Source organism: Cimex lectularius, unplaced genomic scaffold (assembly GCF_000648675.2).
Source record: "Cimex lectularius strain Harlan isolate CLEC.00 unplaced genomic scaffold, Clec_2.1 scaffold139, whole genome shotgun sequence".
NCBI lineage: Eukaryota > Metazoa > Arthropoda > Insecta > Hemiptera > Cimicidae > Cimex > Cimex lectularius.
This window is the reverse complement of record NW_019392832.1, coordinates 1231620-1257156: the sequence shown is the minus strand read 5'-3', so window position 1 is coordinate 1257156 and position 25537 is coordinate 1231620. Positions and strand designations below refer to the sequence as shown.

Genomic DNA, 25537 nt, shown 5'->3' with positions numbered 1-25537 from the left:
GAAATTCATTTTTCTATGAGATGAAAGGGGCCGACAATGGAAAAAAAGGGTAATGGTTTGTCATTCGGGCCTAGTTAGCCTTATTATAGTGGGAATCATGAGGGAGAGGAGAGAAATTGTTGGGGATATAGACTATGTAGAATTGTTGGATGTGTGGAGTTTTCTATGGTATATTATATGTTTTGTGTGTGATATGTATGTTATTGATATTGAATTTGATTTATGATATTAGCGTAGCAGCTGATTTTACATGTGTCTGTTCTGTAATTAATGCTGTGTTTATTTCTATTGATGTAAATCATTTCTAAAAGTTACGGTTATGTTTGTTCTGTTCTGTGTTTAAAATTTTTGGGGAGTTGGAAACGAAATTGTGTTGGTGTTCAAAATGGTGAGTAGCCAGTGCTGTAGGATTTAGTTTGGATATTTTTTGCAATCATAGATATGTTGTTTTACCTTCTTATAAAAAACATTAATATCTCACTCAACACGACACACAATAATGACACATCTACACACAAAACAAAGACTTTGAGGGAGTACAAATTCTTTGATTAAAACATTTATTAGGTTTCGCGGTCCGCTTGACCAAGTAAATGCTTTTCAATTAATTAATCTTTAATTAAGGGTTTGGTTGAGATAAAAAAGTCAGTTTTTGAAATTTAAAAAATGGCAAAAAGGAGGAAAATTCAAAAGATGGGGTTGAGATGGGAAGTTAGTGTCCGAGTGGATCGAAAGCACGATAGCTCAAGTGGTAGAGCAGCGGCGTATTTAGCCGAAGGTCGTGGGTTCGAATCACGCTTGTGACACTGACTTTTTTATCTCAAACAAAACCTTAATTAAAGATTAATTCTTTGATTAAACCTAAACTTTCTATATTGTGTACATCATTGTATAAAATTATATTCACATATTACATGTGTATAATTTAAACAATGTTTATAAATCCCAGGCCCTGAAGATAATATAATAAATAAATAAAGATCGAAAAGTTAGCACGATAAAGAAAATGTTTTCTAAACCTACATCAATCCAGACCACATATAACAATTTGATTAATAATTTTTTTGGTTTAATTTGGTGGTAAAATATTTTAAATCGAAGTTGTTAGTTATTTATTGACCACAAAAACACCAATTTTTTTGGGTCGTATATTTCAGGTACAATAAACTTCGGGCAACGTCCCTGGTCCCGCTTTAAAGAATATATGAATTAAAAGAAATAATTAGTGTTTTTAGTTCAAGAAATAACCAACAACCTGGGTTTATAATTATTATTTAACTGTTAAACCAGATATTTGTTCTTTTTTATTGTAAAATTTAAAATAAGATAAAAGGCTAAGTTAGGGGGCAAAACATTTCTGAGGACACTAACTAAATTATTTTCACAAGGATTAAAGAATTTGACAAAGAGTAAACAAAACAAAATAATTATATTCTAATTTATTAGTTGATAGTTTTATTTTATATTTTCAAAAACTCTGATTTTTCTGTTTAAAACGATTCAGTCGGTGATTGTTAGATCGATGTGTATTGCGTAAAGAAAATTTCACTACCCCCAGTTGAAAAATCCCTTTGGGACGATGTCGTCCGGAGGTCCTAAGAATAAAAACCAGAGGGAAGAAAGTGTTTCAATTACGCGTCCATCGAGTGACGGCTCGCTTGGTTTTATGATGCCGGGCCCATCTCGACCCACACGGACACGAAGCCACTCATGTCGGATGAACGAGACCCGAAGCGCCTGGGGACACGCCGTTCGATCCCGCCCCTGCTGATTGCGCGCCCTCCCCCGAAAGCAGCCCCTCCGGGTTATGACCCCAGAAGCACATTTGCCCCCGATCCATTCAATCATGCCCAGAGGAGATCACGCCACTGGATATTGTCGTTATTCCCCTGGGACATCTCATCCTCCCGGCTCCCTCATCGTCCCGTTCAACCTTGCTTTCTCTTTTACTGGGTCTTTATTCTACTTGACCCGAATCCCGGAAAAGTGGCAAATGAAACTATTGCGACTTTTTTGGCCTATAAATATCAAACTACCTTCGCATATAATAACATGACAGATAAACACTGTGACCACAGCATAATATATAGGTACAGAACTTCTCAGTAAGTGACTAATGGCAAAATTTTACTGTGAAGAAGTGTTGTCACTGGGAAACTTCCCCTACATCCGAACAACACATTCTGCATATTTATTTAATCCAATATTTGTAGCTGTAAATAACAAATGAATTATTAAATATAGGTGTTTATCATTGCACGGTACTTTTACCTTATGCTTTTAAGGCAATAAATACGTATTCAGCTAGAATGAAGGCGTTATTTTAATGGACAAAATCCTACAACTGCTCTCATTGCTTTTAAGATACCGGTAAGTTCATCATTAGATGAAAGCTTTCGAGTTCTTGTTGAAGCCCGAGACCTGATGCTGTTCTCTACCCACGTGATTTTGATATTAAATTTAGTACCAAGTTTCCAAAAAAATATTGGAGTCGCCTTATTTTCACGTCGATATAGGTTTTATGAAGATTTGGTTTGGAAAAAACTCACGATCACATGGACGAACAATTTAAAAAAATCCCTGATTTAACCTTTCATATGTGTACACCAAGAGTTATAGTTTTAAAGAACAAACTAAAGTGAAACCACCGAGACACTCTAATCAAGAAAGCGAGAAGCCGATGCTCGTCTGACAGAAAAAAACTTATTTTGACCTTAGTCTTGAAAAAGAAAGCAAATTCAGTTGTAAAAGTCCTTGGTAATGTTGAGACAGAGTATGTTTTCAAGAAAATTTGAGATCGCCTTTAAAAAAATAAATACGTCCATCTGCCGACATAGTTAAGATTGTTTTGCCCTGATGATGACATGAAAATAAGCGGAAACTAGTCAGTTGCTTTCTTCTTCAAGACCATACCTTGATTCAGAATGTTCGTGATTGAAAAAGTGGTCGATATTTTTAATATTGAAAATAAAACAATAAGGTCTTAAAGAAAAAAAAAAACAAATTCAGTTTAACAATTCTTGGTAATATTAGGATAGAGTCGGTTTTCAAGAAAATTTGAGATCGCCTGAAAAAACTTAAATATGTCAAACTGTAGACATAATTAAGATTGTTTTGCCCTGATGATGACATGAAAATAAGCGGAAACTAGTCAGTTGCTTTCTTCTTCAAGACCATATCTTGATCCAGAATGTTCGTGATTGAAAAAGTGGTCGATATTTCTAATACTAAAAATAAAACAATAACGTCTTAAAGAAAAAAAACAAGTTCGGTTTACCAATTCTTGGTAATGTTGGGATAGAGTCGGTTTTCAAGAAAATTTGAGATCGCCTGAAAAAACTTAAATATGTCAATTTGTAGACTTATTTAAGATAGTTTTTCCTTGATAAACACTTGGAAAAAAGTGGAAAGCTTGACAGTTGATTTCTTTTCAAGACCATACCTTGATTCAGAGTGTTCGTTAGTGAAAAATGGTCGATATTTCTAAAACTGAAAATAAAACAAGGCAGGTAGGTAGACCAAAATTACCTAAACCGATAAAACTACGTGCGCTCAAATATGCTAGTTTGCTTTTTCCTCGTCCATTTGCATTTTGTTTGATGTATGAAATATTAAAAGTGTGAATAGAAAATAATAAGACAAAAAAGGATCGTGTATAAACGACAACAATGATTACTATTATTAACGCTGTTTAATATGTATTTTCAGGCTTTGTACGTGAAAAGACGTGACGAAAACGAAAACGAATTTGAATAATTCAATATACCCCATCTTTATAAGACATGGTGATTTCAAATTCTTAAAGCATTTTAAAAAGGCCCGGGCCTTCTGCCAGGGGTAAGGTTCCTGTAGTAAAGTCGGCAATGTAAATGAGCCCTTTGGGATGCCCTCTACCCCTCATATGAATACTGTAGACCGGCCGAGGTCGGCTCAAGGGGTGACATTAGCATAAGTATATGTCAAAGGTGGACGATCCAATATCCCTACCCACTGCGGTGTATGACTTTCAAAGTGACTTCGCAGATTACTCAGACCTCTCCATTTTAAACACCTTGAGATTTGTTTTTAGAACTGTAAAACGCACGAAGAACCTCTGCTAAATCTTTCTGGTCATAATAACAACCAAAAAATATATTGTTTTCAAAATTATAACCATTGGTCTGACTCTTAAATTTCTTATTTTCTACAATAATATAAAAACCATTAGATTGCGATTGAAAGTACGAGGTAAATATAACTAAATTCAGCAATAATTGTAAATTAAGAATAAATACGTTCAGTTTTACTTAGAACAACCTATTAGCTAATTAGTAAGTCTTAAGCTTCTTATAAAAATTTTAAGTATTTCCCCCCAATGTTATGTAACGTATATATATTATTTGTGTTTGGTGGTCTATAAATATTGATAATACATAAATAATTATTCCTCCAATTTTTTACCAGTTAGATTATTAAAAATGTCATTGAACAATATTACCTCAAAAATTTATATTTATTTATTTAAATTTCCAAGAAAGCCGAGCACGTTCAAAATATTGAGTAGCATATCTTAACCGAAAGTACAAAAGATTTTTGAAAAAGTTATTGAAGGTGAAATTTATTGAACTTGAACAATAAGCGAAGAGGGATGTTTAATGAAAAACGGAGGAAATAATTAAGACAGAGGTCGCAGACGCTTCTAACAAGAGACTCCCCAAGGGGCTTCATTATTTTGTTATTAATTTGCCGCGAAACTTCAATGCTTCATCGATTCTAATTTAAAATTCAGACGGCGTATTGTAAGCTCGTGCCTTAATACTTTGAAGCGCTCCAGACCAACTCCAAGTCCGAATAATTCAATATTGTTTCAAAAGAGGAAAGGAGCTCGCGGTTAGGGCCGGGCTTGGATAAGAAAGGAATACGGTAATGAAAACAACCAGAAGAACGCTTTTATACAAGCGGTTGTACGTTCTTTTTAAAAAGAATCTGCTCATAGTTAACTATTATCAACGATCCGGATTTCGAGCTAATACGTCATCATCAGGTTGAAATAATTTACGACCACCTCTCTCGACATGAATTGTAAGAGTACTTAAAATTCATTCTCCGTAAGAGACTATTATAATTCATGTCGAGAAACATGTCTGTAAATTCCTTCAACCTGATGATGACCTGCAAGCTCAAAATCTGGATGATTGAAAACAACTAGCTGTGAATAGGATTTATCTTTTTAAAAAGATTGAAGGTAGAAACAGATTTCTTCTTGAAGGGTGACTTACAAGAAAAAAACGCATGATGGATTAGAACCACGTTATAATATTTTTTTCTTCAAATTATTTACTGTGTTAAAATTCCAAGTGCTATCAAGGGATTCGATCCAAGAGTCAACTAAGCTATTTCTCATTGTGTGACAACATTATTACCGAATTAAAAACTACCAATTAACAAGGAAAAATTATTTTTCCACACTTGTAATATTTTTTTTAAATAATTTGTAGTACATTACAACTACCTTAAAGTAGGTAATACTACTAACAGTGAGCAAGGTAATTAAAACAAGAAAAAATTAAAACCAAGAGTGGAGAAAACACCCATTGGTATTACTCCAATGTTACAATAATATTGTTTGTTCAATTGATACGTGTGTCATTATCACTTTCACTGTCATCACCATCACTTCCTAGGAGATCTCGCGGCCATTGTCTCTTCAGTCGGCGGGGAGGGTTTGAGGGGATTCGTCGGGATGCGAGGTTTCTGATGTGTTGGTTTACGTTAGTTGGGAGGTTTTTATGAAATTTACGGTAACGGAAACGTATTTCATCTTGTACGAAAGGAATATGTAAATCTGTATGTGTAGTTTGGTTCGATACATAAAATGGAGCATCTAGTATTTTTCGTAGTATTATAGACTGGGCAGTTTGAATGCGGTGGATATTGGAATGTTTGGCTGAACCCCACACTTCCAGTCCGTAAGTCCAAATCGGCTTAACTATGGTGTTGTAAAGCAGCCTTTTATTTTTGAGAGGTAAATTAGAGCGTTTGTCAAGAAGTCGTGCAAGAACTCTAAATCGTGTCATAACCTCATGACGTTTCAGTCTGTCGTTCTCATGACGTCAGGCGTTTGTCGATGTACAATCCGAGGTACCGCACCTTGTCCGCAGTTGGGAGGGGAATATTGTTTAAGAAAATGGGGGGGAGATCTTTTTACGAAGAGTGAAAGTAATGTGGGTGGATTTGTCTCTGTTAAATTTTATCCTTTTCTTTTTACACCAAGACTCTAGTAGTATGAGGTGTTGTTGGAGGTTTTGAGTGGAAATGACAAGGTCGGGGTTGCTAGAGAGAATGCCGTATCGTCTGCATATGTGAAAGTGGTGATTTCGGGATGAGATGGCATGTCAGCTGTGAAAACCTGGAACCTGGTACAGTGTAGGGGCCAGAACGCTACCGTGAGGAACACCAGCATGGATAGGAAAATATGAAGACAGGGAATGGCCTTCGAGACTTGAAGAATCGGTCAGTGAGGTAACTGCGCAGTACGAGATATATGATAAAATCTGGCAAACAGCTGATTTCTAATGTTCCTTACACGCGTTTTCATATTGAACTCCCATAAATATATATGTTGTAAATAAATTATTTTATCTATATACCAATATGCTCTTTTCTTCTAACAAAATGGGAGAGTTATTTGAATTTAAACCACTTTTAAAAATGGCACAAATTAAAGTTAGAGATGTCAAATTAACCGCTAATCAATTCAAACATACGCATCATATATTTTTGCACTCGTAAAGTTTAAAAAATTAGTTAGCAAAACTTTTCGGCCGTACAAATTGGGGAAAAGTTTTAGATTAGCAAATTCAACTTTTTGAAAAAAAAGTCCAAATAAAAAATTAATATGTTTAAAGTTTGGTAAAATTTCAATATTTTAACCTTAACAATTCATTAAATATATTCATTCAAATATATAATATAACGAAAAACTAGTTATAAGCCATAAGGAACAATGAGTAAGGCTATTGATTTTTTTAGTTTTTAAAATTTTAGCAAGTGAATTTTACAGACACAAAACTGTTAGTTTGAATTCAGATTTGTCTAATAGTTATTTCACGATCTGTTTAAATAAACATTGTTATTTTTGATACTTGTCGATATGTATCGTTTGCAATTTTTTCTGATTGATCATTAAATGATGATTATATTGCGGTCTCAGATAAAATATTTAAAAAAACCTGATGACCAACAAAAACATCAAGTTCCAAATTTCTTTGAAATTCCATTTTTATATATGAAAGACCGTTAATGATTATCATCTAATGAATAATTTCAAAAAACACTGGTACATTTTTTTGTTGCAATTTTTCATATTTTCTGTCTCACATTTTCATATTTATGTTTTGTTTACATTAATATCTAGCATATGTGTTTTCGTACCTCTCTTTTATATTTTTATTATTTTTTATACGCATTTTATAATATTATTCTGTGCATGAATAGAATTTAGGAAATGTAAAAACTACTTTCTATTCAATTCTATAAACATTCAAAGAAAAAACCGGACACTCGTATTTATGTTTCACAATAACTAGGTAGCTAGTACCCTTTCCTTTTATATTTCAGTAAAATCTGGAGTCCAACAAGGAAGTATCCTTGGATCGATACTTTTTACAATATACACTGCCCATATTCCTACTTTTCCTAACACGTTTGCCGTAGACAAGCTATTTTTTCGTTTCACTCCAACCCATCCGTTATAAGCTCATATCTACAAAGTCACCTCACCTTAGAAAAATGGTACTGGAAATGGAGAATTGCTGCACCCATTGCCACTGAATAACTTACACATACAGGCTGCACTGTGCATTGAAAAGATTGACGGACAATCAGCACACTCGCCTCAAACGGTAAGACATGACGCGCCAAGATCGACCAATGATCCGACCACCTAAACATGAACAATAAACTTGCCCTTTACCAAACATTTATTCGTCCGGTATGGAAGGGGAGGAAATATATGGCTCAACCAAACATTCCAATACATTCTCTATCCATCGCTCCAATCCCAAATCCTAGGTAAAATCTTTGTACATTTTCAATAAAACCATCCGCAATGACCTCCATATTCCATTCGCGACGGTGTGAGAACATGTTAATAAAACTACCCTTTCCGTACACTCTAACCCCCTCGTCCATCTTTCCACAATCCAGCCCGGAAATGCCCTACGTTGGCCTTAGGGTTTTCATCAGTCATGTGAATGTGGGTCCATTGTGGGTCGTTTCTCGACAAATCCTTGCTCTTATGGTCTGCAGATTGAACTCGACATATTCAATGAAGTGTTCGAATGTTGTTTCATTTAGTGCCTTTTGGTCGTATTACGAGAGGTCATTTTGGGGTCTTTGACAGATTAAGTTCAAGGTTTGTCGTTTTTTGCATGGTCGGGTATGAGCTAACTTAAAACTCTTTATAAGATTCTACAGAAAATTGATATTGAAGAACAACTTCCCCGGCTGATGGAATCTTGTCCTTAAACCGCACCGCAACGTACTCTGAAAACATGTATAAAATTCCCTTTATTTTAAAAGCAATAACCGCCAAACTGGTATCCATTTAATAAGTTACATTTTTAATATGGCCCCGCAAAGCTTCGCTAATATGCCTTAAGTCCTCAAGTTTATATGAGGCGGCAGGAGGGGAAAGGATTCTTGCGGATGTGCCACCCCGCAGTTTCTACGCCACTCTGCATTCCCAAAATACAAGCAAAATGAAATTCTTAATTTGCAGAGAAAAATATAACAAAAACATTGATAATTAAATTTTAAATAAATTGTATCTTGAAATCATATATTTAAACATGATCATATATTTCAAATATATGTAATTTTTTTAGTTGCTATAAAACAGATTGAAGTTGCATTGAATTTATTTATGAATGTATTTATTAGTGTGATTGTTTGAGTATCAGAATATAGTGTATCCCAAAGATACTCCAAAGTAGGCGAGGCGCCAGAGTTACTATGTTTAACGGTATATACTGTGTAAAAAATTGAGTTGTGCGGGAATGTATTTATCAGCGAGAATGAATGTGGTATCTTAGTGGAATATTGTGTATTCTAAGTACCGCCTAATTTAAATTAGGAAATAAAAGTAGGAATGTGTATATATTAAATGAGTTTTTTAAGCCTTATCAGTACGTATGAAGAGAATATTTTGAGACAAAACAACGTCCCAAAGCCCTCTTAAGGGAGCACCGATTAAGCCCAAACAAAGTTGTTAAGCAATTTATAACAAACCTACTTCTGAAGATGGCGAGATGCCGAAACAAAAATAGGTTAGCACCCAGACATAGAAAGAACAAACGGATCATATACGACGAAGTTCAAATTAACATGAAAAACCTTGTTATTGTTACTGTCCTCTGTCCAAATACAAAAAATATAAAATATTTTACTAAGTGAAATTTTTTTGGGTTTTCAGAACATTACAACTACTTTCAATTCGTCATTAATTAACAATGTGATAGGAAGTATGTACAAAATTAAAGTAAGTAAAGATAAAATACATTGGTAGCTCCGATAATGCTCTCACCGCAATCGTCTCTTATTCGCCGAGGGGGTTCGGGTGAATTTGCTGAGATGCTAATTTTTAGATGTAATTATTTGTTGATTAGGAGGTTTTTGTAAAATTTTGAATAACGATGTTGAACGTTTGGCTGAATTCCACTCTTCCAGTCCGTAAGTACAAGCTTAACTATGGTGTAATAAAGCAGCCTTTTATTTTTGAGAGGTAATTCAAAGCGTTTGTCAAGCAGTCGTGTGTGGGCCCTATTGTCTCATAACTTCTTGACGTTTCAGTTGTATATGAGAATTCAACGTTATGGGTTTGTCGACGTACAGTCCGACGTACCCCATCTTGTCCGCCGTTGAGAAAAGAATACTAATTAAGTAGACTAGAGGTGAGATCTTTTTCGGATAATGAAGGTTAAGTGGTTGGATTTGCCTGAGTTATTTAGATAGATAGATATACTTTATTTACAAAATGAAAGAAATTTAGAGTTAAAAATAAAAAACACATTATTTTTATGGAATGGTATAAGACCATCAGCCAGAGTTCGGAGATTACTATTCCAGAAATATACATAATTATGTAATTATAAGAAAAGGAGAATTTACAATATCAACTTCGGAGGTTACAATTATTTACAGGATTTTCAAATTACAAGATTGAGATGCGATAAACTTTGAAATAATAAAAATGACACTTCAAAGAACCAAAGCAAGGATTCCAATCACAAAGGGTCCCCCACCGGCAAACAGCATTCGCATTTAGAAGCCCACAAATTAGAAATTAGTATTACCTGCGAAAGCAAAAAAGGAAACAAAATAAGACGAAAAGAACATTAATTCCCTACATTCCAATATATTCATATATGTAAAACCAGGGTTTTCGAGCAAAATCAGCAAGACCCCGGTAATCCGACCCGTTCAGAAGGGCTATGAGCTCTTCCCTCGTCAGAAAACCCTTACCCACATACAGATACCTAATTCGTTAAGAGCCAAGCATCTAGCGAGAAAATGAAATGCATCCTCACGATCACCTGAGTTGCATAGAGAGCACACTGCAGTGGCAGGAGTACCCCCCATCCAAGGCCTGAAATTCAGGAACAACAACTCCCCTGGAATTTTAAACCACCAGCGAAAAAAAGAGAACGGAGCATCATTTACTGGAGCAGAAAAAACATTGCAAGGAGTTAGGGAATGATTCAACTCCTTGTAGAATTGTAATCTATTTGAATCCACGGCACGAGAAATACAACTCTCCTGATGCCGAGCCCCCATAATATAAAGAAGATTGGAAAATATTTCAGACCACGCTGAAGAATTATCCAAAGAGAACCGAGCCACAATATACCTCTCCGCAAGAGAATTCCAGGATTTGAACCAGGATATGTTACACTTAATAACTTCAAGTCATTTTTGGCAGGCGAGAATCAGGAGCTTGAAGCGATTTCAAAATAAAATTAAAATGTAACCTTAAAGAATTAACAACAGTTCTATGCCACTCTCAATATACAACATACAATTAGGAATTGATGGCAGGGCAAACAACTTACGAACAAAAAACGGTGAACTTTTTTTAGCTTTTTAATATCTCTTTGCAGGGCAACCGGCGAATCGCAATTAAAACAATGTCGTCGGCGTACATGAGAATTTTAATGACAACCCTCCCTATACGAATGCCAAACTCTAGTGCAGACGGAAGGTCATCCAGAAATAGAGCCTTAGTTATTTTTTTTTTCACACAAGAAGTAGTGTGAGGTGTTGTTGAAGGTTTCGAGAGAAATGACAGTATCGGATTTACTAGAAAGGTAGAGTTACTCTGCAATGTGAGAGTGGTAGTTTGAGGATCTAATGGATTGTTAGCTGTATAAACCTGCTATAGTGTGGTTGCCAAAATGGTACCCCGAGGGACCCCGGCATGGATAGGAAGATATTCTGAGAGGGAATTTCCTTCAATGGCCAGCGAGCTGACTGTATGAGATAGTATGTGGAGCGAGGGATTCTCTTGAGCATGAACAGCAAGCTCGCGTACCAAACCAGATCAAAAGCTTTGCACGACAAGAAATGTCTCAGAACAGTACTGTCCCAACCCAAAAGAGGAGGAGATAATGTCTACAACACGGTAGAATTGCTGGGTAGTTTAATGGCAGTTGCGAAAACCAACTTGACGGTCGGTGATTATATTGTCAGAATTTAGGTACTTATCTAAATTTTATCCAAAATAGTGGACTTATTGAGCTGTATGAAGTGTGTTCCTTTTTTTAGAACAGAATTAAATAGGTATGTAATGAATATAATGGCTTTTACGGTAGGCATTGGAAGATTTTAAGAGAAATAAGGTCAAAACCTGGAGATTTCTTTGATTTAAGCTGTTATATGGTTGAATGAACGTCAGAAGTTGATGAATTTTAAATTAAATTTAAAATTATCGAATATAAAAAGTGGCCTTTTTATTATTTTAATGGTTTCAAGAATATAATATAATAAGAAGAATATAATATAGTAGGTGACTGTTCTATCGAAGGATTCATGTAGAAGTACGTTCAAATTGGTTTTTGACTTAAATTAGCTAAGTAAGTACGAAATAAAATTAAGAGACGTTTGTTTTCACTAAACTAAATATTTTCTTGCTTTCAAACTTCAGCTATCATCTATTATCTCCTACAATGGAGGAGGAGATTCGTCGTCAAAGTAAAATGTGTTTTGGAACATTCTAAAATAAAATTTTAACGCCAATTTTTAAATTTTTTGACAACTTTAAATATCCCACTCTACATTTCTTTTATTAAGGACATTGCGATTAAAAATGTATAAATCATGACTTTATTTTTGTAAATAAAGTTTTTCCGTTTTTTAAAAATAGACCAGAATTATGTAAAAATCATAAAGGTTAATGTTTAAAGTCTAACAGCGTGCGTTTCGTATTAAGTGTTTTCACATTTCTCGTGCTTTTCTAGTAAAACGGTAATTAAGTTTGTAGTAATTTTTTGTTTTGATTTGATTTTTTCCTGTTATTACTATTCCTTTTTGTGGATTGTTGATTTTTTTATTGGACTGGTCTTTCGCCCCGAATGATGAGATGTGTTGATCCAAGAGTCAATACCTCGGGGGAGTTCATCCTGATAATCCTAAGCACACACCGCTGGAGGAGAGCTAGACTTCACCATCAGGCCATCACCACTCCCACTAGTAAATACACGCACCCAAACAAAATGCGTACAGATCTAAATACAATTTTTTTTAAAACCACGTCCATGTCCTCCAGAAACTCGCTACTGTGTCCGAGAACTATGCTTCGATTCGGCGGAATGCCTACACGCTCTCTGAAAATAGCCAAGACATGACAAGCTTTACTATATGGGACACATCTTCATAATAGGCCCGGCGCTTTTGCCCAGGAGCAGACGAACATGTGTCAACCGCGTATGACTTATTCTTAACCGGCTCTCGTTCTCGAAGATATGTTTTCTTATTTAATGGCATTTTTCGAAGGTAAATAAATATTCCAAAAGTCTAACCTCAATAAACAGGCCTTAGATTTAAACCATTCTCCAATTGCGATTTTCATTGATTTTTATGCATATGATACACAAACCGCAAACATAATATATGAAAATAGCACATGGACACAAAAATAGCCCACTTAGGATGACGAGAAGCTGGGAAGAGTTCGGCAGATCAAAACCAAGAGGATAGACAAACGTTCGGAAAAGGCCAAATGTAAATTCATTACTGTTGCCGAATTTTCTATTTTATCTAGTGTAATTGTCTAAATTAGAGGATAATATGTTTTTACCTTGTTTTTTACAATTTTCATTACATGGTACTAGTAACAACGAAGGGGAAGCAAACAGTAGCAAATGGTAACAAAGAGAGCTTTCAATCAAATCCATTTGTTAGAATTATCAAGGCTGTCAAACCTCAAAACCGAGTAAAATTCACTGTGTTGCCTCAGGCTGATTAGACCAACACGCTTTGTACATTAAACATGTAGGACGGAGAAAGTCTATGAGACCGCGGACCACTTATTACCCCGGGGCGGTGTTCAAAACTTCCGAGTCGATAAAATACCGGGCACTAAGTCAAAATATGGATTTCATAATTTTATTGAACAAGAGAGGACTTTTTATGAAACATAAAATTGGAGGGAAATCCAATTTGAACTCGCTTTTATTAGCCCAAGATCATAATTTAACACCGTGAAGGTAAAGGACGATTTAACGCGAATGGGTCATAAAATTAGTCAGGATTACATGCCAAGTCTAAAAAAAAAGTCGTATATAAAAAATATTTATAGAGTAATAAAAATAAAGCATGGCATTTGCAAAGGAAGAGCATAAACATTTCACACATGGTTAGTTACGTCGACGCTATTATCACATTTATTGATATTTTATATTCTTTGACAATGGATAAATATCCAAATGCGTCAAACAGATAAACAATTGGGTTAGATAGGAAGACCGAATTGAAAAAAAGTCATTAGTTATTTAGTTCAACAATAATATTCATCATTAAGTATTCCATTGAAAAGAACTATCAAATTATGCGAACAAATTTTGACAAAGAGGCAATGTATTCTGAGGATTTTTCAAAACGGCATACTTGAATATTCACAATGATTTGTAATTTGCTTCCTACAATAAAAATTTTTCCTTATTTATTCAAAAATTTCCAAAAAGATTTAAGTTTGGTGGTTAAGTTTTGAGTTTTTAAGTATGGTGTATTTCGTAAGAGGTTTTGTTTTATCTACAACTTAGTCTGTTACAGTTGACATTAATTATTTTTGTAAAATCTAGGTTGTTGGTTATTTTGAAATTAATCATCAATTATTTTTTATATCTTATATGTGTACAAGGTGTCCCAGTTCTTTCTGACGAAACTCAGGGAATCAATTCTACTCTTCGTTTGGAGCAAAAAATGCTCAGGAGAAAATTTTCGGAAAGTTCTCCATTTTGAAGATATTCGTCAATTTAGGTTTTTTCAACTTTTCACTACCTTACCACATAAAAACGCTTAAAACTTCCAAAATGTTGAGACTACAACAAATCCAATTACACCATTTGAAAGAACGCTAAATTTGCTGTAAGATACTTCTTTTCAATAATCTGAATGACATAAAATGTTAGCCAATATCAGTTGGAACATGTCAAAATTACAAAATTTAAAAATTTTAGCCATGATTGCACGTTCTACTGAGGTTACAAAAAATACCTACAACTTGTCAAATTTCACAAAAACTTCTTCATCTAACATGCTTTACGTTGATATATCCAGGTTTTTAAATAACGTTCTAGTAGAGTTGAAAAATAACAAATGAATTTTCGAAAACTCGGGGAGGGGTAGAAATTCAGAAAGTCAGTTATGCATTCGAGAAGAGGGAAAACACTTTGAGCATTTCCTCTGAAAAGTTCCTCCTTTGTTGTTAGGTACTTGCTACAAGAAGAACCATTGCATTTTATTGTATGAAGCTTTGTGGTATGGTTTTTGTGAGATTACAGATGTGTCATTTTTATTTTACAAATCGAGTTCTAATTGATTTATTTGTACCCTCTTCAAATTTACCTTAGCTCACGTTTTCGAACATTCAATTGTCATTTTTCAACTCTACTAGAACGTTATTTAAAAACCTGAATATATGAACGTAAAGCATGTTAGATGAAGAAGTTTTTGTGAAATTTGACAAGTTGTGGGTATTTTTTGTAACCTCAGTAGAACGTGCAATCATGACCAAAATTTTAAATTTTGTAATTTTGACATGTTCCAACTGATATTGGCTAACATTTTATGTCATTCAGATTATTGCAAAGAAGTATCTTACAGCAAATTGAGCGTTATTTCAAATGGTGTAATTGGATTTGTTGTAGTCTCAACATTTTGGAAGTTTTAAGCGTTTTTATGTGGTAAGGTAGTGAAAAGTGGAAAAAACATAAATTGGCGAATATCTTCAAAATAGAGAACTTTCCGAAAATTTTCTCCTGAGCATTTTTTGCTCCAAACGAAGAGTAGAATCGATTCCCTGAGTTTCGTCAGAAGGAACTCGGACGCCCTGTATATTTTTTGTGGCCTTATGTATTTTGCATATTAACATGCATTTCGGGTCACGTGCATTTGCGGCCAAGTATCCTGGCCCTAAATGCATAGCGATTGAAATATATGGCTATAAAAATTAATTAATGTTTTAGTTCAAAAACCCAACAACCCGATTATAATATATTTTAACAAAAAATAAATTGAATTACCAAAAGTTTTGATATTTTTTGAAGTCAGCGAGGTAAACCTTTTGTGTATAGGTCAGAAGTTAAACTTTCCAAATTACAAATACAATAAAAAGATATAGTTTTCAAATATAAAATTTCAGAACAATTTTTTTTTAGGATATGAAATTGATTACTAAAAATATTCTACAGAGATATGATGAATTTCCAGTTTGAACAGATATTTTGGAGATTCAAGTTCAAAGTATTGAACCTTCTACGAGTTTTTTCCAATTATTACAATAACAAATAAAATTTTAAAAAGCGTTTTTTAATCCATAGATTTAAAAAATTTGAACATCTGAAATTTGATTCTAAAACTATTTAACATGTAAATCTCTGGGGTAAAAAAACGTGATTTATATTTATTTTTTCTAAATACAGTTATAATTCTGTGGTTTTAATTACAAATTGAAAATGCCTTTTTCCAAATTCTTAGATTAAAAAATTTAAAAATTAAAATTCTTAACTGAAAATATTCTAGAAATGATGAATGTATATTTTGTCCTTTTCTCATCATTTCGTCCGCATATGCTCGTTGTTTTGGCTTGTCACACCCGCTCCGGATTACCCCATCGTCAGTAGTGTGTCAATTTTTGTATTTTATTCTTCTTATCCCTGCCTAATCAGTGAAAATGGCTAAATGTTAAAACGCATTGATAGACAAACACTTAAACGTGAGAAAAGGCAGATCAAAGCGATCGTAAACGACTGAACTACGAAATCAAAATTAGTTATTAATGTGTGGTGATTAGTGACCATTTGTCGATGATTATTCAGAAATCGTAAAATGCGGTCTGATGTGATGTAAGTTTCAGAAAAACATTTTCTTTATCGTGCCAACGTTTCGATCTTTATTGAGATCATCTTCAGGACCTGGGATTTACAAACAATGTTTAAATTTAGCAAAAACATGTAGGATGTGAAAAAAAGTGAATTTATACAATGCATGTATATATATATATATATATATATATATATATATATANCTTCTGTTTAATTGTGCCATTCTTGCATGTAGTGTTGAGAATCCCAGTGAGATATTGCTGTTTTATGTTTATATACGTTGGATTTTGAAGGGGGGGGGGAAGGAAGTCGGTATAAAAGGACATTTTTGTATAAGGATATCACCAGACCGCATCTCACGATTTCTGAGTAATCATTAGTAATTAATTTAACGATAACATTAACTATAAAACATTTAATGAAAAACATCAAGTTTATAAACAATGTAAACAAATTTTGACAAAAGATGATGTGTGCAGTCTTCCAAACGACATACTTGAACATTTCTAATGATAAGTGTTATATAATATATAAGTTTATCGGGTGTTCGTTTTTCGACTTGTTTAGAACCTGTTTTGTAAACATTTGCCTAATTACATTTGAGGATTCGTATTTTAAAATTACATATAGTAATTCACTAATTTTCGTGATCCGCTTGACCAATTAATATCTTTCAATTAATTAAGGTTTTTAGTTGAGATAAAAAAGTCAGTGTGACGAGCGGGGATTGAGATGGGAAGTTAGTGTCCGAGTGGATCGAAGTCACGATAGCTCAAGTGGTAGAGTAGCGGCTTATCTAGCCGAAGGTCGTGGGTTCGAATCCCGCTCGTGACACCGACTTTTTATCTCAACTAAAAACCTTAATTAATTGTAAAAAATAGTGTTGTTTTTTTTATACAGATTCAAAAATTTGAAAATTTAAAATTGGTTTCTAAAAACATTCTACATATAAAGCATTTACATCCACGACACAATGTGATAGATTGAGGCAAGAAAAACCTATGATTAAGATATAAAAACAATGCACCATGTCATTTTTCAATGTACAATGTTTCAACCTGCAGTTTGGTCGTTGATCAGATCAGTCTATCTTCGCTTGCTTGTTCTGCCCACTTGGTAACATCACCCCCTGTATGAGCCATCACTTATGGGCGCAATTATCAGGCCAAAAGTACAAAGATAGGCCAAGAAAAACGATCAATGATCAGACACGATCAAAAAATTAATGATATTCTTTCTTTTTTACAGCTTTAGGATTGGAGCCCGACTTCCTGTTCCCACTTGAGAACCTCACGATCGCTCAGGGGAGGGATGCGATGTTCACGTGCGTCGTAAACAACCTGGGTGGATACAGGGTGAGTGGGGACTCCACACTACCAAGGGTGCGTGTACATTCATTATCTCTCACTATCCAAAAGCCTCTTCTTCTTCTACTCTTCTCTATCTCACTGTCTCTTCTATCTATCTCTATCTCTATATATCTGTTTGTTTATTTATAACGTTTTCTCTTTTTGTTTTCTTTTCCCGGCGATTCTGAATGAGCGGAATATCAAACTTTGCTTTGATCCTATCTTCATGGAAATGCTGAAGGTTTTAAAATTCATCTTTCTCTCCCTCGAACATCAACGACAATTCTAAAAAAAACATTAAACAATCTAAAATCTACTCATTTTTTTTTTCAAAGTATGAAACAAAAAACACTTCTGTAATTTCCAGTTGAATGTTTATACCAGCAAAGTTTGACTTTCGAATCCGGAATTTTTTTCACTCTCTCTCAGACTTGTATGTCTATATTGTATCACTTGTGCACAGCGCTTAAAAATTAGAGCACTTTAAATTGAAGCACAAAGCACTTTTTTGTTCACTTTGTATAAAAAACTAAAATAAAAACTAAAAGAAAATAGAAAGAAAAAGTACTTAAGACGTCAATTGCCAGCCCTTTTTTTAAAGTAGGTATCGACATTTTTCAAAACCCTAATTATATCACATTAATAGATTTTATTATTTTTTAAAACACCTGCCAATAGGAATTTTCCTTTAAAAATTCACGGTTTTTCACTTAAAATTGGTCTAACTTTTTCAGTTTCGGGCAAAGCAATTGGTTGGTTATGTTGAACGACCAAACCATATATTGTATTTCTGAAAACGTACAAATTATAAAAGAATATTCATTGGAAAAATTTTCCATATTGGAGGTTTAATTGTAACTTTTTTAAAGTTAGAATAGAAACATGTCCAACCCAAAAATCGGTTCTTATCTAGTTTTTAAATTTAAGATCATTGTTGGAACGTAATAACAAAAATAAAGTTACTTTTAGTTATTAATTTAAAAACGGAGATAGCATGCTTAAGTATAAAAAACATTATTATTATTATACGGATGGTCCTAGTTTTTCAGATGGCCCCGTTGAATTTCTCTTGAACCAATGACGCCATAAAAAAAAATTTTAAAAAAACATTTTTACCACTTTTTTGGAGTACATCCTGGCACATCATTAAAAAAAAATTGGAGATGTACTCCGGAATTTTAAGCCGATCGCTCTCATCTTGCCCAGGGACTTCGAGACTGTAATTATGACAGGTGTCTAACGTTTCTTGCACAAATGTCGATTTGAGAGGCTAAAGAAAATGTTCTTCCATATGTCATATTCCTCTAACGGCACACTAAAACGTTCGAATTTTCGAACATGGGCCAAAGAAAATCCGAGAATTTCGGACTCTTGTCATCATCAAGCGTTTCACAGTATCGACGTTTGGTGTCGACTTCTCGAAAATAAATTAATTGGGTCTTATTTCTACGAAAATAATTTAAATGGTTCTCAGCTTCTCAATTTTTTGAGGGAGGTTTTACCAGCAACATTAAATGATGTTTCTGTGCAACAACGACAAAGAATGATTCTCCAGCTTGATCGATGCCCCGCACAAGATTCTTTGCAGGTGAAACGTTATTTGAATCGTCACTTCCGGGATAGGTCCTCATGACCCGATCTGTTGACCTCCTCGGTCACCCGATTTAACTCCACTTGACCATTTCCTGTGGGGCCATTTATAAAAACAGTTTCTACGCCAATCATAACCCAGCAACCTCAGTTGAAGAGTGGCAAAGGATAGAAAATGGTAGAAAATCCTCTGAGCACCGGTGAAGTGGTTAAAAAGCGCAAATTTTTGCCACTTTACGCAAGGCATGTAGTTCGATGAAATGTGATTTATACATAGCTAACCAAATGATTTTTTTTTTCAATCTTTCTGCTATAACTGATCCTTTAAAATGATCTGTCAGCATGTATATGGGTGTATTTAAAATTATAAAGTTGAACTGAGCCTGAGGTACCCTGTATAATTTTTCTCGAAAAAAAATTGAAACTAGGCTAAAAAAATATTAAACACTTATTTTTTTATTTTATGTTTGTTTTTTTTTTGTCAGCGTCATTGCTTCAGAGAAATTCAGCAGGGCCATCTAAAAAGGACACCCAGCATATTTAGTTTTTTATTCCAACTACTGAGACAATTTATCTTTATTTAGCTCAAACTTAAAATATTATCAGTAATTTATGTTTGTTGAAAATTGTTTATTAATTTATAATTTAAAACAAGAAAACCTAGAAAATAAACAACGTTTCCATCGAGTTTAAAATTAACCAAGCATATGTTTATTGACAATGTCCCGTATATTCAATATTCCATGTTAAAAACAATTGTAGAAACTAACATCGAACTAAATGTAAAAAATGTTTTTCACTCTTTTTGTATACCCAAGTACACAATTGATTAAAAATTATTTTTGGCAAATGGTATTATATTTCTCCCGCAATGGAAAATCTCTCGGTCAATCACAAAATCTTCTTTTATTTAAAAAAGTGCATTTATTTTAAAACAAGCAATGTCTATTTTCAACTTGGAAATATAAAATATCTGGTACATGCCAATGGTTAAAAAAAAACATTTTATTTATTTTACTACAATATCATCGCTTTTTTGTTTGAGTAAATAATTAAAAAGGTTCTAATAATACAACTCCTATTTACTAAATTAAAGTGTAACTTAACTAATTTGTGACACCTTTTTTTCCTAGAAAAATCCAGACATATCATTCCGATTGATTATGACATACAGATCTGATTTTCCTATCAATAAGTTACAACTATACGGTTTTACAATTGTTCCGTCATTTCTTTAGAGTGTTTTATTTAAAAAAAATGATAACCAACAATGATTCTAATTTTTTCCTTTTTGTCTTAACTTCAAAAGAAATTGTTCACCTTATTCTTATAAAATAGTGCCACTGGTTTTAGTTTTGCAACTTTCTGTTCAGTCATTTTATGCCAGCTTTTTCTTGATAACTTATTTTATAAGTTGATAACAGTGTTAAAAGGATGATCTGTTTTGTTTTTCTTTTTTGTCCGAACCAATTTTATAATAACATGCTTTCATCGGATACAACATAATACATGATTCACTAGTTTTCGTGGTCCCCTTGACCCATTACTATCTTTCAATTAATTAAGATTTTCAGTTGAAATATAGTCAGTGTCACGAGCGGGATTCGAACCCACGGTCTTCGGCTAGATACGCCGCTGCTCTACCACTTGAGCTAATATGACTTCGATCCACTCGGACACCAACTTCTCATCCCAATCCAAGCTTTCGAATTTTCCCTCCTTTTTGCCATTTTTCAAATGTCGTGTAATTTATTTGATTCTCGGCGACAAATGAAACGGCCACACCAATAATACATGATGTTTTATAATCAGCCAAACCTAATCAAACCTGACTTACAATTTCACAGAAGCCAAGTATAAAGAAATAGATTAATAATTTTTGAAAATATTCCGAAAAGGTCAACAACGGCATACATCAGTGACATTGTTGTCTACATTTTTAAATTTCTAACGTTAAATATCTTATATACGGTAGTACCTAGATTCTGATACGAAAGCACGCCGGATGCGAAAGGTGTTTTTTACGACTGTGTGTCGCCAGTACCAATTCTAAAAGCATGATGTAACTTTCAAATTGGTTCAGCAGGCTTCCCCAGCAACTTGGTTCATTTTAGTTATACATACTTAAATAATCGACATTGTTGTGAAAGTACGCCTCATGAAACTTGTTGGACTTTCATATTCAAGGTTTTCATGTGGATGAAGGACTAGCCTGTTAGCTTTTGCTGCGAATCCTACCACCCACAATTCGGAGAGAGTAGCTTACCCTCAGTTATGAGGCAGGGTTCCTGACAAGCGGGGGTTCCTGTTCACCGACATGTTACTTGGATGTCAGTACTTGGAAGTATATGACTTACTTCGTTTTCAGGCGCGCCCGTTTTGAATCTGCTTCGGCGAATCTCTTGGCCCTTTCGGAATGATCGTCCCCGGCCAGATCCACACTGCCCTATCTCTACCTCACTATGTTCCTCAAACAACGTAGGTCTAGATATGCCAGAGTTCACTGATGAGCAAATTAATCTTACCTCGTGTGCACAAACTACCTGAGTTTGTTGTCAGCTCTATAGGGCTGATTTTTTGGTGGATCGTTTGTTTTTAAAAAATACGATGTGCTGAATCAGTTTCTGGATTCCTGGACACGTCGGGCTCGAGACGGCCTACTCTCCAGACCTTAACATCACAATCCTATCTGCTAAGCGAGCAACAAGTAATGTGGTAAAGAAAAGTTAGCAGCGTCAGTGAACCGGGTAGATAGGTGGCCCCCAGAGAATTAAATCACAGAAGAAGGATCATCCTCCGAATTAGCTGTACTCCGTTGACACTAAGACACTTTACCTTAGGGCCAAAAAGCTGTCGTTTGCAACCGACGTAAAGAAAATTGTTGCACAATGTGACTGATTTTCATTCCTTGTCTTCATATACGAAGCTAATAGCAATGTCACCCGATATAAAAGTCGGACGAGTATTCGCCAATTTTTGTGAATAAGCCCTGGTTTCGCCAACAAACAATTTGAAAGTTAAAATTTTCCGTTTTTTAATATTTTTACTTCGCCTCCTATTTGCTCAAATCAACAATATGAATATATCACTTTACAGCATTTTTTATGTAAATTACAATTAAAACAAATTGGAAATGCCATCAAAATATATCAATAACCACCCAAATATTTTTCAAATAAACTAGGTCCTAAAAACATTTTCAGTGAAGCTAATATGAAATTTCTTTTTAGCGCCTCTAGAGTCCACTAAATATAAATTTTTGTTTGAATTTAAATTTATCAATTTTTATATTGATTGGGTACTTAACAATGTTTACAATTTTTAAAACGTCGTTCTCAAAATATTTGATTGAAACAGCTATAATTCAAAAACGGCTAATAGGATTTAAACGTCAACCAAACCGTTTAAAAGGAGAGAAACATAACTTTTTGAAAACGTACGTACCATAAAAATATATAAAATATTTCATTAAGAAAATACATAAAATAAGAAAATATTCTGAAAAAATGTGGAAAAAGGTTTGTGGTCATTTTTGTAAAATGTACTTATGTAGTAATAATCTAAAAAGTTTTCTAAAAATAAATAAAACGGACCAACAGTTCGGCATGACACAGACGTTGTGCGGGTTTAGCCTATTCTAAGACGTTATGTAAAATTCATAAATACATATCTCATAATTATTGAATAAACACTTCTTTCCATTTATTGATACCTAATTATCTGTTTATAAATCATTTAAAAAATTATCTTTAAAACCCCTGTTAAAATTTGGGTTTGTATATATTCCATATATTTCGAGAATGACATCTTAAAAATCGGAAAATTTTTAAGGTTAAAAAGATGGATGAATTTAACCTTTATATTTAGGGGTCTCTGGAGGAGCTTTGCGAAATAAAATGTTTATGGCTTAGTATACTTGAAAAATATTTATTATTGTTGTTGACTTACTTATAAAGTTATCAGTATAAAGTTAAAACTAGAAATTATTTCAATTGCAATATTATTTTACAAATAATTAAGGTTTTTAGTTGAGATAAAAAAGTCATTGGAATGAACGGGATTCGAACCCACGATCTTCGGCTAGATACCACTGTCGCAAACCACTATCGTGACCTCGATCCACTCGGACACCAACTTCCCATCTCAACCCCACCTTTTGAATTCAAATGAATGTAATATTATTGGTTCGTATATTGGCAGGTCGATTTTTTTCGACAAGTTTAACATTTTTCTATTTTCAAAATTTGACTATCGTTCCTGTTATTGTACATAATAAAATATTACACTACGTAAAGGGCTGTAAATTGGCGTACTAAATTTAAATAAACTTTTTAAATAATAAAATTAAGAAATAATATAAAAATACACAAAACAGCTTCCCTATGTCGTATCCAACGTGGTTTCGCAAAAGTTAAGAGTAAAGTAGTTCAGCGGTCAACGGATGAAAAGTGTAGCTTTTGAAAATGAATCTTTGATCGAAAACTCGTGTAGTTTCTGATTTTAAGTCTTTCAAAGAAAATGTCTAAACAATTAATACACACCATTGATTGTTTCTAAATGTTTGACGGTCTGCCAAATTTTTATTCGAAATATATTTATTATGTTAGCGGTTCGGAGTCAAAGAGACATTTTTATAAAAGCACTCTGCCACTAACGATTGTCAAACAACAGATGTATACTTTACCGATCCCGATACTCAAACAGTTAAAACACACAAGGCAAGGGATCGAATTAAATATCGCGGTCCATTGCGTTTGAACCTACACCATCCATTTAAATTTCCCCTCAACCAAATTCAAATTATCCATACCAAATTAGCCCAACCCTCCAATAAGTACACACACACTTAAAAACCCATATAAATGTGTATGTACTCTCGGTGTTTAATCAGTGCATGGATGTTTTCTGAAGAGGTGAAACTAGTCGTTTGATCAGTTTAATTGACCTACAAAATATTTGTCGTTTATTGAAAGATTTAATTTCTTTTTAGTCCGGGAATTTAACTCTTCAATCCATGGAAATTAATCTTAAAAATTTAAATAATACAAACTAGGTTAATAATTAACTCGGCAATAAATTGTTTTCATTGAATAATAAAGGACAAACTGAACACACATTCTATTACTGGGACAGAACATCTTTAAAACATCTTATTGCCGAACATCTAAACTATATGAGGATAAATTAAATTTAAAATAAACGATAATAATGTATAAATTTAGTGCATTGATCACCTCGATTGTTAGTAAGCACGCAATGTGTGTAGTGCATGTTTATTTATGACTAATTAGAAATGGCGAATATAATGAAATAAAATTTAATTAAAAGTTGGCATGAATTTTAGCGGTCTGATTAAATTTTCATTCGCTTGCATGAAACAACTTCATCCTGCTTTTTCCTAAGAAGTTTGTTTTATTAATTTATAAAAGATGTGTGATTGATGTGTAAAAAAAGTTCACTGACTGTTTAAAACTAATTTAATACTCAGGTTTAATCCGAAAGGAAGATTAATTTTCTTTTAAATGTCTCAACAAGTCCGATTAAATATTTAAAAAAGTTGTCAGGCTGTTTCCAAGTTATTATTTTTGTAGTGAATTGTGAACAAAAGTATTTTACCCCACGCTAAAAATGTACCTATAAATTCTGCCGATTGCCTTGAAAAATAAGGTAATTTATTTTTAATGTAATTTTTTCTTATTGTAATTCCTTTTATTATTCAGATTCAATGAAAAAAAATCCACTAAGGTAAGTAGCAGTATTGAAGTTTTGTTTTGTGCCATATTTCCGTTACAAAACATACCAAGGAAATTCCCGATCAACGTTTTTTGGGCTAAAGTTTTGATTTCAGCCGTATTCTTAACTTAACTTAACTCTTCGTTAACTGGTTCTTCTAAAGTGATCTTTTTTAGTAAGTTTTCATAAAATGTAAAGCTATGACTCTTGAATAAGTATTATCGTCTGGCATGTACCGAAAATTGGTTAACTGCTTTTTTTTTAATTCAAAATGTATTTTGCTAT

At 33.6% G+C, this 25537-nt stretch overlaps 1 protein-coding gene across 1 annotated transcript in view; it reads left to right on the top strand.

The window, feature by feature from the left end:
- Positions 1–303: 303 nt before the first annotated feature.
- Positions 304–25537, top strand: part of LOC106672553 (lachesin) — a gene marked incomplete at its 5' end in the record, with an annotated part of 140836 nt that continues 115602 nt past the window's right edge. The window contains 2 exons of the mRNA XM_024228547.1: positions 304–388; positions 17829–17935. Of these exons, the coding sequence (XP_024084315.1) occupies positions 304–388; positions 17829–17935 (192 nt within the window). The remainder of the gene's footprint in view (positions 389–17828; positions 17936–25537) is intronic.